This window comes from Prionailurus viverrinus, chromosome D1, assembly GCF_022837055.1.
Source record: "Prionailurus viverrinus isolate Anna chromosome D1, UM_Priviv_1.0, whole genome shotgun sequence".
Lineage (NCBI taxonomy): Eukaryota > Metazoa > Chordata > Mammalia > Carnivora > Felidae > Prionailurus > Prionailurus viverrinus.
The window spans coordinates 106,557,119-106,571,018 of record NC_062570.1 but is presented as its reverse complement, the minus strand read 5'-3'; the positions used below and the strand labels follow the sequence as shown (position 1 = coordinate 106,571,018).

The following is a 13,900-nucleotide window of genomic DNA, read 5'->3' as shown; positions in this document are numbered from 1 at the left end:
GGTTACAATAACTTGCCCAAGGTTACCTACTTTACCAGGCAGAATCAGAATTCCGTGTTTCCCGGGGGGGGGGGGGGGGGGGGTTGGTGGCTGCCACCCCCTGGGGAACCAAGTCTGGAGACAAGGGAAAGGGATAGGCATGGGGGTGCCCGGGTAGCCGGAGGACTAGGAGATACGTGGAGGAAGTGGCGACTTGCCTGGTTTCCCGAAGGACCAGAGTGCCCAGCCTGGTTCGAGCACTCAGTGCTCCCACTCAAGCCGCGGCTATGGGTGGCAGGAAGCCGGAAACTCTCCCCCACCGGGAGCCCTTCCTCAGCTGGGACGAGCTCACCGTGGGCCGCTCTCCCAGGAAAACGGCCCGGCAGGGGCAGAAGGGGGAAGGAGGGGCTGCCGGCTCGGCGAGGACCACTGACGCACAGCTTCAAACAGCGTGCCACCGCCGGCCTGCTGGGAAACGGCGCAGCGCAGACCAATCGGGCCGGAGGCGGAGACCGGTTGGCTCCCGAGCATGCCGGGCGGGGCGGGGAGCCCAGGAAAGGGAGGGAGGGGCGGGGCACGGCGCCAGCCGGGAGGCCGAGCCCTCTCCGCCCCACCCCGCGGCAGGCCTGCCGGGGGTGTCGCCCCAGCCCCTCACCCCCACTCCCGGCCCCGTGCCTGTTGGGGACCCTCCACGTGACTCGGTGATGCAGAACGGTTGTGACCTTCAGCGTGTGTCTGTGAGGGTCCCAACAACAGTGCGGCTTTGCGCCCGGCCCTGCCTGTGGGTGCGGGGACGTGTGGGTGTGTGGGCATGTGTGGGTGTGTTGGGGAGGGTGCCCAGCGACATGTGACAAAGGCTCCCGTCTCCGGGAGATGGTGAAGGGGCCCGCGAGCTGGCGCTTTGTCTGGCTGCCTGAAGAGTGACGGTTCGCGCAGCGGCGGCGGGCGCCCGTGCGGTGCAGGATGCCGGGGCGCCAGGGTGGCCGGGGGCGCGCGCGCCCGTGCCAGGGTGAGTGCGCTGCGGCAGCGCCGGGGGACTGCGCGGCGGGCCCGCGCCGGCCCGGGCCTCGGGCGTGACCGGGAGCCACCCGTGGGCGCTGCAGTGGCCGCGTGTCCCCGTGACCTCGGGAGGCAGCCGGCCCGGGTGGATCCCCGTGCGCCCCTCCCCGTCCGCCCTCCACGTGCGTGTCCGCGGAGCGCGCGCTCGCTGGCGCGCACCCGCCTGCCTGTCTTCGCCGCCGCCGCCGCCGCCGCCGCCGCCGCCGCCGCCGCCGCCGACGGGAGCCGCCGGGAAAAGGTGCCGGGAACCGAGTGAGCCGGGGCCGCGGGCCCGAGCGCCATGGGCTGGAGGGCGCGCGGCGGGCGGCCGGTCAGCCCCTGGCCTCGCCCCCGCGGGAGAGCCGCCTGGAGTCGGCGGGGGCTGGCCAGGCCCACGGGGAGGCCGGCCCGCTCCCCCTGAGCTACAGACACCAGGTGAGGGGGGCTGCGGGGCACAACAGCAGTGGCTGGCCAGGGAGGGGCGCGGGGCCAAGGGAGGGGCTTGGGGGGGGGTGTCTTCCCTGGAGGGGGAGGGATGGTGCGGAGGGAGGGGGCTGGCGATTCCTGGAGACGCCAGAGAAAGGAAGTTCCGGGACCCTCCCTGCTCTAGTGCCCACCTCCGCTTCCTGCCTCATGCTGCACCTCATCCCCAAGGCCAGGACCCCCCTACCTGGTTGGGAAATGTGACCTTTGTTGTGGGGGGCTTGGCAGGCCCCAGCCTTCTTTCATCCCCGGGGGGCCCTGTGGGCCTCTGACCCTGATCCCCACCCAGACCAGGCTCCAGAAGCTGGCCCTGGGGACCGGGCCCCGGGGCACAGTGGGCACCTGCACCAGCCCCACCTGTGCCTGGGCTGTGGCCCTTCCCTACAGGGCGCTCACCATGGCCCCGCCACTCCTGCTGCTGCTGCTGGCCAGTGGAGCGGCCGCCTGCCCACTGCCCTGTGTCTGCCAGAACCTGTCCGAATCACTCAGCACCCTCTGTGCCCACCGAGGCCTGCTGTTCGTGCCACCCAACGTGGACCGCCGCACCGTGGAGCTGCGGCTGGCTGACAACTTCATCCAGGCCTTGGGGCCACCGGACTTCCGGAACATGACAGGGCTGGTGGACCTGACGCTTTCCCGGAATGCCATCACCCGCATTGGGGCCCGCGCTTTTGGGGACCTGGAGAGCCTACGTTCCCTGCATCTGGACGGGAACAGGTTGGTTGAGCTGGGCACCGGCAGCCTACGGGGCCCCGTCAACCTGCAGCACCTCATCCTCAGTGGCAACCAGCTGGGCCGAATCTCGCCCGGGGCCTTCGACGACTTCCTGGACAGCCTGGAGGACCTCGACTTGTCCTACAACAACCTGCGGCAGGTGCCCTGGGCCGGCATCGGTGCCATGCCTGCCCTGCACACGCTCAACCTGGACCACAACCTCATCGACGCACTGCCCCCGGGCGCCTTCGCCCAGCTCAGCCAGCTCTCCCGTCTCGACCTCACCTCCAACCGCCTGGCCACGCTGGCACCAGACCCGCTCTTTTCCCGGGGGCGCGACGCGGAGGCCTCACCCGCCCCCCTGGTGCTGAGCTTCAGCGGGAACCCCCTGCACTGCAACTGCGAGCTGCTGTGGCTGCGGAGGCTGGCCCGGCCCGACGACCTGGAGACGTGCGCCTCCCCTCCAGGCCTGGCCGGCCGCTACTTCTGGGCAGTGCCCGAGGGCGAGTTCTCCTGCGAGCCGCCTCTCATCGCCCGCCACACGCAGCGCCTCTGGGTGCTGGAGGGCCAGCGGGCCACTCTGAGATGCCGGGCCCTCGGTGACCCTGCGCCCACCATGCACTGGGTCGGCCCTGATGACCGCCTGGTTGGCAACTCCTCCCGAGCCCGGGCTTTCCCCAACGGGACCCTGGAGATCGGGGTGACGGGCTCTGGGGACGCAGGGGGCTACACCTGCATTGCCACCAACCCTGCCGGGGAGGCCACAGCCCGTGTGGAGCTACGGGTGCTGGCCTTGCCCCACGGCGGGAACGGCAGTGCTGAGGGGGGCCGCCCAGGGCCCTCGGACATTGCCGCCTCGGCCCGCACTGCTGCCGAGGGCGAGGGGACACTGGAGTCTGAGCCAGCTGTGCAGGTGACAGAGGTGACTGCAACCTCAGGGCTGGTGAGCTGGGGGCCAGGGCGGCCAGCCGACCCTGTGTGGATGTTCCAAATCCAGTATAACAGCAGTGAAGATGAGACCCTCATCTACCGGTGAGGATGCGGTTTGCTGCCCACAGCCCCAGCTTGGCTCCCAGCTGCCCTCTGAGCCCCTCTCCACCCCTCCAGCACTCACCAGCTTTCACACACCCCTCCTAAGCTTCTGGGGGAGGGGGACGGGGGGGGGGGGGGGGGGGATGCAGAGGGAGGGGAGGGGCAGGCACCAGGGAGAGGGGGAGTGCCCCAAGAGAAGTCTCTCGGTGTGGCTGAGTGAGTACAGGCTTCCTGGGGTTTGGTCTCTGTTCAAGCACACAAGCCTGGGCTGCACATGTGTTATTTCGGGCTCTGGCGATGTGATTCTCCACCACCTCCTTGCCTTGCCCTGGGCTTGTGCATCAGCACACACGCCTGTCTGTCCCCTTGCACTGTCCCCAATTGCAAAAATGCATGCCTGTCTTGGTTTCTCTGCCTTCTTCAGTAAACAAACAAGGCCCATGTGGTCCTAGGGGAGGGGAGTGTTCAGAGCTGGGACTCAGGAGCATGCAGTGCGGGTGGGTGGCGGGTGGTGAAGGGGCCTTTGAGGCCGTGTGGGGCTGGGGGCTGGGGTCAGAGCCTGGACCTGGGCTCTGACCACCCACCCTTGCCCATAGGATTGTCCCGGCCTCCAGCCACCACTTCCTGCTGAAGCACCTAGTCCCTGGTGCCGACTATGACCTCTGCCTGCTGGCCCTGTCACCTGCCGCTGGGCCTTCCGACCTCACAGCCACCCGGCTGCTGGGCTGTGCCCGTTTCTCCACGCTACCGGCTGCGCCCCTGTGCCACGCCCTGCAGGCCCACGTGCTGGGCGGGACCCTGACCGTGGCCGTGGGGGGTGTGCTGGTGGCTGCCTTACTGGTCTTCACCGTGGCCTTGCTGGTTCGGGGCCGGGGGGCCGGGAATGGCCGCCTCCCCCTCAAGCTTAGCCACGTCCAATCCCAGACCAATGGAGGCCCCAGCCCCACGCCCAAGGCCCACCCGCCGCGGAGCCCACCGCCTCGGCCCCAGCGCAGCTGCTCCCTGGACCTGGGGGATGCTGGCGGGTGCTACGGTTACGCCAGGCGCCTCGGAGGAGCCTGGGCCCGACGGAGCCACTCTGTGCATGGGGGGCTGCTCGGGGCAGGGTGCCGGGGGGTGGGGGGCAGCACGGAGCAGCTGGAAGAGAGTGTGGTGTGATGGGAAGGGAGTCGGCCCAGGGCGGGCTGGGGAAGGGGCAGAGGGTGTGGGGCGGGCAGCTGCCGGGCCTGGTTGGGTCGGCACTGCCTGGGAGTCCCTCCTGATTTTACCCTTGGTACCTCAGGCCTCCTCTGTGCTTGGCCAGGCAGGGGGCCCTTTCCCTGGTTTTGGCCTCCAGACCTGCGTTCCACTGACAGGTGCTCACAGCCACCGAAGCAGGGGCTGCACCAACCAAGCAGGAGTCTTGTTTTTCTTTATAATAAAATTGTTGGGTACACCTCAGTGCTAGCCTTGTCTTGTCCTGCTAGGCTCCTGAGGGGAGGGGGAACGTGTGGGCCAGTAGAGGCACACGGACACAACAGGGTCAGGCCTGGGGCTGCCAGCCCCGCGGAGGCGGCCCAAACGGCCCGAGCCTCATCCGCCTGATAGCGGAGTGCTGGGATCTGGTGCCTCCTGTCCCAGCCTCTAGGCCCAGCCTCTAGACAGCTGGTGGGTGGGGGACTATGCCTGAGCCCTCTGCGCCCTGTTCTTCTATCTGTAAGGACAGAACGCTCCTCCCTGGCAGGACGCGGACAAGACGTGACATCCTCATGGAGGCATGGATGTCACAATACCCAGTGGCAACAGGGGCCCCGGGGGACATGGCACAGCCTTTCAGGGCAAAGAGACCTGAACTAGCAACATTCTTAACTCTGTAAGAAAGTCCCCCATGGCTCCCGTCAGTGACAGCCTTATTCACCATCTCCCTGGGCAGCTTCTGGATTTGTAAAATATCATCCCAGAGGGACTAGAAGAGCCTTGGAATTCCACTGCCCTGCTATCAGCCCAAGACCTTCTGGAAGGTGCTGTCAGGGCTGTGGGCCCTGAGCTCTCAGCTGCTCCCCCGTGGCTTTGCTCTGGGCTTGTCCGGAAAGACTGAGTCAAACCCTCACTGGACACTGGAGGGGCAAACACCAAGGGGTGCCTACACCCACAGGGCCACTGCCCTGCTTCTATGCCCCACTCCAAGAAGCCACAGTCCCGGGTTGGGGGGGCACGCCCTGCTCTGCCTCCTCTCTGCCCGAGATCCCTGCCAGCCTCTGAACAATCATGGCTCCCGGTCAGAGCTGGGAGGGATCTGTGCTCCAAGTACTTGCAGATATGTGGTTCTTCACCCTGCACGGGGCACACCCAAATGCTTCGAGAGCACGCAGGTGCCTGGGCCCCACTGTGGAGGGTGGGCACAGGCACCCCAGGGCCTGTGATGGTGCCTGGGCTATGGCAGCCACGGTCCACACACCAAGGGGCGCACGGGTGTCTCTGTGTGCGGCCCGCCGTGGTTCTAGTGGGCACCTGGGGAGAACCGGCACAAGATGTGTGTGCACACGTGTGTTGGCCAAGCTCACACACTTGTGGGTTTGCACAGTGTTGACACACACGTGTGCCCGCCCTCCCAGCCCCAGAACACATACCTGGATGTGGCCGGGGAGAGACCCCGGTTTAAATAAAGGAAACAGAAGAACGGGAGAGCCTGAGCCCTCCTGGGGGCCGTGGAGAGAAGGCAGGGATGACACAGGGCTGAAGGGCCCGTGGCAGAGGGACAAGGAGCGGAGAGCTGCAAGGTGGCAGGTGCAGGGTTAGCGGGAGGCTTTAGACGTGCCAGGGTGTGCATTTGGGGAGGACCCTGCGGCCCCAAGGAACTAGAAACACGTGTCCCACAGCTGGCCTTCCCACCTTCCTCCCTGGGAGCCCCCTGACCCTGGTCTCCCTCGTCCAGGGAGCTCTAAGGCAGCAGGTACTCGTGAACCTGCCAGGCTGTGGGACGGGTGGAGAATCCCATGGCCCAAGGGCCAGTCAGGGTCACCAATAAGGACAACACAGAGCAACATGGGCAGGCAGGCGAAGGGTGGCGTAGCCGGGCCCCACACTAGGGTCATGGTGTGGTCATGCTGGCCACCCAGCCCCAAAAGCAGCCCCAGGACGCCATGTTGGGAAAACCAAGACCCCTCAGAAGCAGCTTGAACACATGACGTCACAACGCATCTCTGTATGTGTGCAGGAAACCACCCCCAGACCAGGAGCCCCGAGGCTTCCCACAGACCCCCAACAAGGCCATTCCCTCTGAGGTGGGCCGAGGGCCCGAGGGGAAACAGCTGACCAAGCACTGGCCCCACAGTCTCCCTTCCTCCCTCTTCCCCTCCCAGGAGCTTTCTCGAAAGGCTACCGCACCCGCCGGGGCCGCTGCCACAGCTGAGAGGGCTGTCACAGGGCGCCAAGAGAGGACAGGGCTGCCTACGTGGCCTGACACCGCCAGCGGAGCCCGGAGCCCAGGCAGTCCCGGCGGCAGCCAAGAGGAGAAGGCGACACGGGGGGGGGGGGGGAGCCGCCAGCCAGGGCCCCAGCATGTCCCCCCCGCCCGCCACCGCCACCGTGCACGGCAAGCCAGGGAGGGCGTCCTCTGCACGGGCGCCTCCCTCCGGAGTCCCAGGAGCCGCACCGGGCGGCACGATCCACTGAGGGCAGAGCCGTTCTTCCCGCAGTGTCTACTGGCAGCATCTGCCCGGGGGGTGCCCACGACATGTCAGCAGCGCTGGCCTCAGGGACAAGACGGTACGTGGCTGTGATTTCATCTCTAGCCACAGACACAGGTAACCAAGAGGCCAACGAGCATTTCGGGTCCTTGCCTGGCACCTGCGCCATGAGCCCCTGCAGCGGGGGAACCCTGGTCTCCCTCTGCCCCCGCTCGTGCCTCCCGCTGCAGTCTCCCTTCCCCGGCCGTCCCTACTAAAGCACCCGACACGACGCAAGTGCCAGGCAAGGGGAAGAGGGGAGCGAGGGCAGACGGGGGTCTCACTTTATGCAAAGTGACCTCATCCACACAGGCTTGTGCTCTCACCCAGGGCTATCCTGGGATTGAGAATTACCTGGAAAGCTCGTTCAAAACGCAGGCTCTGAGGCCCCCACCTAAACCTGTGGGATCAGAATCTCCAGAAGGGAGGCCTGTGATTTGTGGACGGAACACACACTCCAAGGGATCTCACCTAAGAGGGGCAGGAAGGAGTGTGGGGCTCCCCAGAGCAAGACTCTCGCCTGTGGCCAAGGGCCAGTGCCCCCCTAAGCATCTGAGAAACCTGGTGCCCAGGCCCACTCCCAGCAATGGTAGAGCAGCCAGCAGAGTCCACGTGCAGCCAAGGACTGTGAGCGACCAGAAGGCAGGCAGCGCCCACAGCCTCTCACCTTTACACCTCGGACGCGGAACTCAGCAAGGGCTCTGCTCATCTTGGTGGCAGCCGTGGGGTGGTCTTTGCCATGGGCAATGACTTTGACCAGCAGGGAATCATAATGCGGGGAGATGACAGCTCCTTGGAAGGCAGATGCATTATCGAGGCGGATGCCCATGCCCTCTCCGCTCCGGAACACCTGCGGGCAGAAGTCAGGACCTGGGTCGGAAGGGGGAGTCAAGATGTGGCCCCCAGCCCAGGCTGGACAAGCATGGGTGTGGCAGGGCACTGGGACCGGTACCAGAGCACCGCGGGTTAGCCCCAACTCTGGCTTGCGAAGTTCTGCCTCACTCCCGTCAGCAAACCCAGGGGCATACCGACTTCTCTGGGTGCCACAGCCATGGCCTCCTTCTCCCTGAGAGGGGCTGGCAGGGGAAGGGGCAGGAGAGGGTAGGGGGCCGCATGTGCAGTGCTCAGGGGCTGACGCAGAGCCTAGCAGGGCGCAGAGAGGGGCCCCGGGCAGGCAGGGGCCAGATCCCATCGACCTTCCACCTGCCTGCCTGACCAACCCTCGTGCCTTGCAGATTCATCCCACAGGCGTTTGCACCCACTACGTGCCAGGCACCGGGGCGAACAGCTCGAAGAGAGTCCCTGCTCACAGGGGGCTCCCAGCTTGCTGGGCGAGGGAACGGACAAACAAGGAAATACAGACTGTTGACCGGGACGCTGTAGGATAAGAGCCCAGGGACAGAGAGAAGGCAGGCCAAGGGGTTTTTGTTTTAACATATACAGTAAAGTGATGGGGAAGGCCTCAGTGCCCCCCCCCCCGCCCCCGTCAGTTTCTCTTCCTTCCAAAAGGGGAGAATGGGAGGGAGAGAGAGGGGCGGCAGAGGACCGGGCAGGCAGACAGGAAATACTCGGAGAAAGGACTGTACGTGAGTTTGCAGGAAAGCTGGTGCGGGCTTGCGTGCCCAGACAGGAAAGCAGGGCAGAGAAGGACGGGTCACAGAGGCAGACTCGTGGACGGGGGATGGAGGTTTCAAATCAACAGACGGAGACAGGGTCCTGGGGGGACAGAGGTTCAGGGTGTCTGGGGTAACCAGTGCACACAAGCACATCCGTGATGGGGACAGGGAGGAGTTTCTGCAGGGAGAGTGGACACCTGGGACAGGGGACCCCATGAGCACGGGTGAGGAAGGAGTGGGAGGGACAGCCCAGGGGGCTTGGGACACCCATTGCACCATGTTTCCGCTTCTAAGGGACACAGGCCTGTGTTCGATAAAAAGGAACTTAATAAAATATTTAAGGGTGAACACTCAGCTGTGAGCAGGAACCGTCAGCTAAAAATATTCTGTGGTGAACCAGCCTCAGAGGAGTCAGGCCTCGGAGGGGGAGGGGGGAGGCAGCGGCGTGTCACAGGGCTGCCCCTTCCCCACTGAGGGCAGGCAGTCGGGGGCCCGCCCGCTGGGCGGCACTCCAGCCTCAGGGCTCGCCCCCACCTATGGCTTGGATTGCTCCAGAAATGGGACTCCAGTGGCAGTTCCCTGCCTCAAGCCTACCAACACCACAACTTTCCAAGTCCAGAGAGCTCCTTCCCTCCCCACATCGCTGCTTTCTCAGAGGCCCAGGACCCATCTCAAAACCATCCTGGCCTTCTCCCTGGATCCCGGAGCAGAACCTGGCTTCCCGCACATGTCCTGCTTTCTCGGAGGCTCAGACCAGATGGGGAGGCAGCAGACCAGCAGAGCTGGTTCCAGAAGTAGGTTCCAGAAGTATCCTTAGGCAGTGTGAGATAGAGGGCCAGGGAACAGGTGCCCCAGCAGGTCAGAGGGCTCCTGCCCCAAGCAGGCCCAGAGGTTGGGAGCGGGGGCGGGGGGGCGGGAGGGAGGGCTGTCTGTGCTGAGAGAAGAGAGGAGGTACAGGAGATATTCCCGCGGGCGGAGGCACGGCAGGGCCCCCCTCGTCCGCCCACCCAGCCCCTGGCAGCCCCGAGCGAGCCTGCCTCCTCCTTGCCCCGCACCATCTCCCGACTCCCTCACGCAGCCTTAACGGGCCCCTTGCTCAGCTGGTCCCCACCACTGGGACACCTGGGCCCTGATCCTTTGCGGTGACCCCTGGGTCCTGCCCTGCCCATCACACTCCCTCAGACTGAAGTCAGGACAGAGGCCACCACTCTGTCTCTGGGCTCTTTTAAGAAGCCAAAGTCAAGGGCCTGGGCTTTGTTTCTGGGGACCCTACCTTTGGCTCCACACAGCTGGTCTGCCTCCTGTTCACTCACTGGCTCCTTAGTCTGTACTCATGACAGTCCCCGCTGCCCCCAGAATGCTCTCCCTGACTCTTGGACAGCACCTGGTTCCCCTGTGCCCTAAGCCAACCCAAGTGGGGGTCTTCCCTCCTGGCCAGGCCCACAGGAGGGTCTTCCCGTCCAGACTGAGACCAGGCTGTGCTCCATCAGGCGCTGGCGTACCTCGATGCGGCCAGTGTCTGGCTGGAAGCTGCGCGCGGGGTCCTCGGTGGTGACCCGGCACTGAATGGCACAGCCGTTGATACGGATGTTCTCCTGCCGCAGGCCCAGGTCGGGCAGGCTCCGGCCCTCGGCCACGTGGATCTGGGCATGGACCAGGTCCACACTGCAGGGGGGGGCAGGGAGGAGGGGAGCGTGAGGCAGGGGATGGACGGGGCGGGGGGGGGGGGGGGAGGCTGGGGGGTGGTGCCCACAGCCAGGCCGGCCTCGCCCCACCGCTCCCTGTCCCACCCCTCCACCAGCTGGGGCAGTCAGTTCCTCCCAACCAGTCCAGCAGCCGCTGCCCACTGCCCACCGCCCACTGCCCACCGGCGGCCCTGTGCAGTCTGAGCAAGGAGAAGGTGGCAGCTAGAGAGGGGCCAATGGAAAGATTTGCATGTGCCTGCTCTTGTACTCCCACCAAACAACCCCTCCCCACCCTCGGCCCTTTTTCCCTGGGGTCTCTCTGTCCTCCTGCCTTCCCCCAAACCCTCCCCGGTTCAAGCTGGATTTGAAGCCTCGGACGCTGCACCCAGAGCGGCATGTGCTACACCGTGGCGAAGGTGGGGGGCAGTTTGCGAGGGAACAGGGTTGTGAGGGCCAGGCTTGCCGAAGCTGTTGGGAGAGTCCGCGTGGGCAGGTGGGCGGGTGGGCAGGTGCCGGGGTGAGGACACCGCCCTTCCAGGACCAGGGTCGCAGCTGGGCTTAGCTCCAGACCCCGCCCTGAAGGAGACGTTAGTGTACAAAACTCTCCAAATGTGCATGATTTTATAAGCTCAGCCTCACTGACTGCCATGCTCCTAAGGACAGCAACAAATCCAAGAGGAACAGCTGTTTAAAAAAAAAAAAAAACAAAAAAAACTCAAGGTTTTAAATTTATTGTCACTGAAGCTTGTGGTAAGGACAGGCTGGAAACTACACTGGCAGATTTTCCTCAGTGTTTTGTATTTCCTACTAAAGCACTTCATAGTAGTGACGGTGATTACCATGCATCACCACGTCCACACGCCAGGGACTTAAGGCTGGGTGCTCTTTTCAAGCTTGATCTCCACAATGACGCTCTGAGAGGCTGTCATTTCCATCAGAGGAGGAGCCTGAGGGTCAGAGAGGCTGCAGCTCGCCCAAGCTCTATGCGGCCAGTGACCTGGAAGGAACCTGTGCCCTGCTCTGTGGCTGTCTGACACAAAACCTCTACTCCGGAGCAAGCATCGACCCCCACCCTTAACAGACCAGGCTTGCAGCAGGCTCAAGGCTGATGAGAAGTTTTAGTGGCACAACTGGGCAAAGTCTCATGGAGCGAGAATCTGAAGCTGGAGCATCCACCTCAACTCAGGATTTACCTCAAGGGAGCAAGGAGTCTGGGGGCCTCTGAGCACCTGCTGGGCAAAGGCAGGTGCCCCACAGCATCCTCAATGTCAGGTGGGGTCAGAGGTCAGGGAAGCAACAAACTGTCAGGAAAGTCCCAGGGTGAGATGGACTGGCCCAAAGCCAGGGCTTAACACTTGAAGAGCTCAAAATATGTATCTTGAAACAACGGAATTGTTTGTCAAATGGGCAGATTTTTAGAATGTCCATACTCATTGCTTGTGGGAATACAAACCGAGACAAGCAATCTGGAAGGCTGATTAGGCTTTGCTCAGGTAACCACACCGAAAATGTTTATCCCCAGACCTCTTCACAGAGGAAGGGAAAGATTTAGGTGCAAAGAACATTGACTACCCTTATAAGCCACAAAACCCAGAGATGCCATCTAGTAACAGAGGGCTATGTACATAAGTTATGATACACACACATCTAAAGTATTACAAAGAATACTGACCTGGAGAGTGCTTTCAACAATATTAAAAGTAGAAGAGGGGGGCCTGGGGGACTCAGTCAGTTGAGCATCCGTCCAACTCTCCATTTTGGCTCGGGTCATGATCTCACGGTTTGTGGGATCGAGCCCCACGTGGGACTCTGCACTGATAGTGCAGAGCCTGCTTGGGACTCTCTTGCTCCCTCTCTCTGCCCCTCTCCTGATCACACATTCTCTGTCTCTCAAAATAAATAAACTTAAAAAAATTTTTTTAAATAAAAATAAAAGTAGAATAGAAACTCTGCCCAAAGCATCTCAGCTGTGTCTAACTATTCATCTAGTAAAATACATACAGGTGGAACAAAACCACGAGATGTAGCGTGGCACAGGTGATGCCGTGCTGGGCTGGCCACTTTCTTGACCTGAGTCCCCAGCTCTTCACCTGAAACCCAGAGCTTCCTCCAGCCTCCCCGTGGCCTGAGCCTCCTCACATCCCAGTTCTGGGGAGGTGGGGGGGGGGGTGGGGGAGGGGGTAGTTCTCCATATTTTTTTTATTTGCTCCTCAATTCTTACAGTAAGTAAGCATGTAGTACTTTTTTTTTTCTTAATGTTTATTTACTTTTGAGAGAGCGAGTGGAGGAGGGGCAGAGAGAGAGGGAGACAGAGGATCCAAAGCGGGCTCTGAGCCGACAGCAAAGGGCCCAATGCAGGGCTCGAACTCCCAAACTGTGAGATCATGACCTGAGCTGAAGTCGAACGCTTAACCGGCTGAGCCCCCGCCGGCGCCCCAGCATGTAGTGCTCGCTAGTAATATTTTTTGTAAAGAGTAAGTGCCCAGTCGCCAGCTGCTCTCTACCACAGTGGACAGTGAGCTGAGCTCCCCAGCAGCCGCCTGCTGTGGATTTTGTAGGAAACCCAGAGGCTGCGCCCCCACTCCCCCCTGCCCCACTCACTCAGTGATCTCCTCGGTGACGGTGTGCTCCACCTGCAGGCGGGAGTTGACCTCGATGAAGTAGTGCTTGCCGTGCTTGTCCACCAGGAACTCCACGGTGCCCGCATTCTCGTAGCCCACCTGTGGAGTGGCCGCGTCAGCAGGGCCCGACCGACGGGGGCCTGCCGGCCACCCCGGCTCAGACGCGGCCACTGGGCTGGTTCCGAAAGAGCAGACTGAGGCAGACCCCGCCCCAAGAGACGGCGGGGAGCCCACCAGCCCTGCCGCCCCTCCCACCCCCCCCCCAACCCTGGGTGAGCACCGTCAACCCAGGGCCCGGACCCCTGCCCGGATGTCTCCCCAGGGCTCCGCCGAGCCTCTGCCAGCTTCGGCCGGCTTGTCTGGGCGAGACTTCAGAAGCACCACCGGATCCAGAATCAATCAGTGCCCTCTCCCCGGTGGACAGGCCCCGCCACGCGTAGCCTGGCCTGTGCAGGGCCTTCTCGTTCTTAAAGGGTTTTCCCCTCTGCTCTACTCGTCCCCACCTCTGGCCACAACCCAAAGAGATGCCACCTGAGACAACCAACACTGATGATTCTAATGCAAAATTCAACCCTCATTCAACCGGTCTCTCTCTGGTCCTCCCAGAACCACATAGTAGACTTCAGTCAGTTCCTTCAAATCTATTATACCATGATACATGGCCTGAGCCGATAAATTAGACCCAACTCCAGGTAAGATTACTCCTCATATGAAGTAACCCAAATGACAACTCTAAATTAGATCCTAATCAATGCCTCATATTAACTGTGGCTGAAGCCTCTCTGCAGAGCACCAACCCTGTCTTTCAGCTGGGGAAGGCTCTGGGATCATCTGCCTCCTGAGAGGTCTACTCTGAGAGGGAGAGCAGGACCAAGGCCCGCCGGGGTGCTGGGGAAGGCAGGTGTGAGAAGATGCCCCCGCTTGGCCCTGGGAAGGGGAGGCGGAAGTGGGGGCGGGATGCCTGGACTCTGGGGTCGGGAGGGGGCAGAACAACAGACAGCAGGACCCCTGCTAAGGCCTGGCCC

At 63.0% G+C, this 13,900-nt stretch overlaps 2 protein-coding genes across 8 annotated transcripts in view; one reads left to right on the top strand and one right to left on the bottom strand.

Moving 5' to 3' along the window:
* The window catches only part of PC (pyruvate carboxylase), a 101,688-nt gene that overhangs the window by 7,108 nt on the left and 80,680 nt on the right, over positions 1–13,900 (bottom strand). For all 7 annotated transcript variants that reach the window (XM_047879003.1, XM_047879005.1, XM_047879006.1 and 4 more), the window contains 3 exons: positions 12,856–12,974; positions 10,072–10,234; positions 7,621–7,803 (listed from right to left, as the gene is read on the bottom strand). In XM_047879003.1, coding sequence (XP_047734959.1) covers positions 7,621–7,803; positions 10,072–10,234; positions 12,856–12,974 — 465 coding nt within the window. The remainder of the gene's footprint in view (positions 1–7,620; positions 7,804–10,071; positions 10,235–12,855; positions 12,975–13,900) is intronic.
* Positions 21–4,671, top strand: LRFN4 (leucine rich repeat and fibronectin type III domain containing 4). The gene is made up of 3 exons (XM_047879011.1): positions 21–1,452; positions 1,888–3,246; positions 3,843–4,671. The coding sequence occupies exons 2-3, from the start codon at positions 1,898–1,900 to the stop codon at positions 4,402–4,404; spliced, it is 1,911 nt and encodes a 636-aa protein (XP_047734967.1). The 5' UTR covers positions 21–1,452; positions 1,888–1,897; the 3' UTR covers positions 4,405–4,671.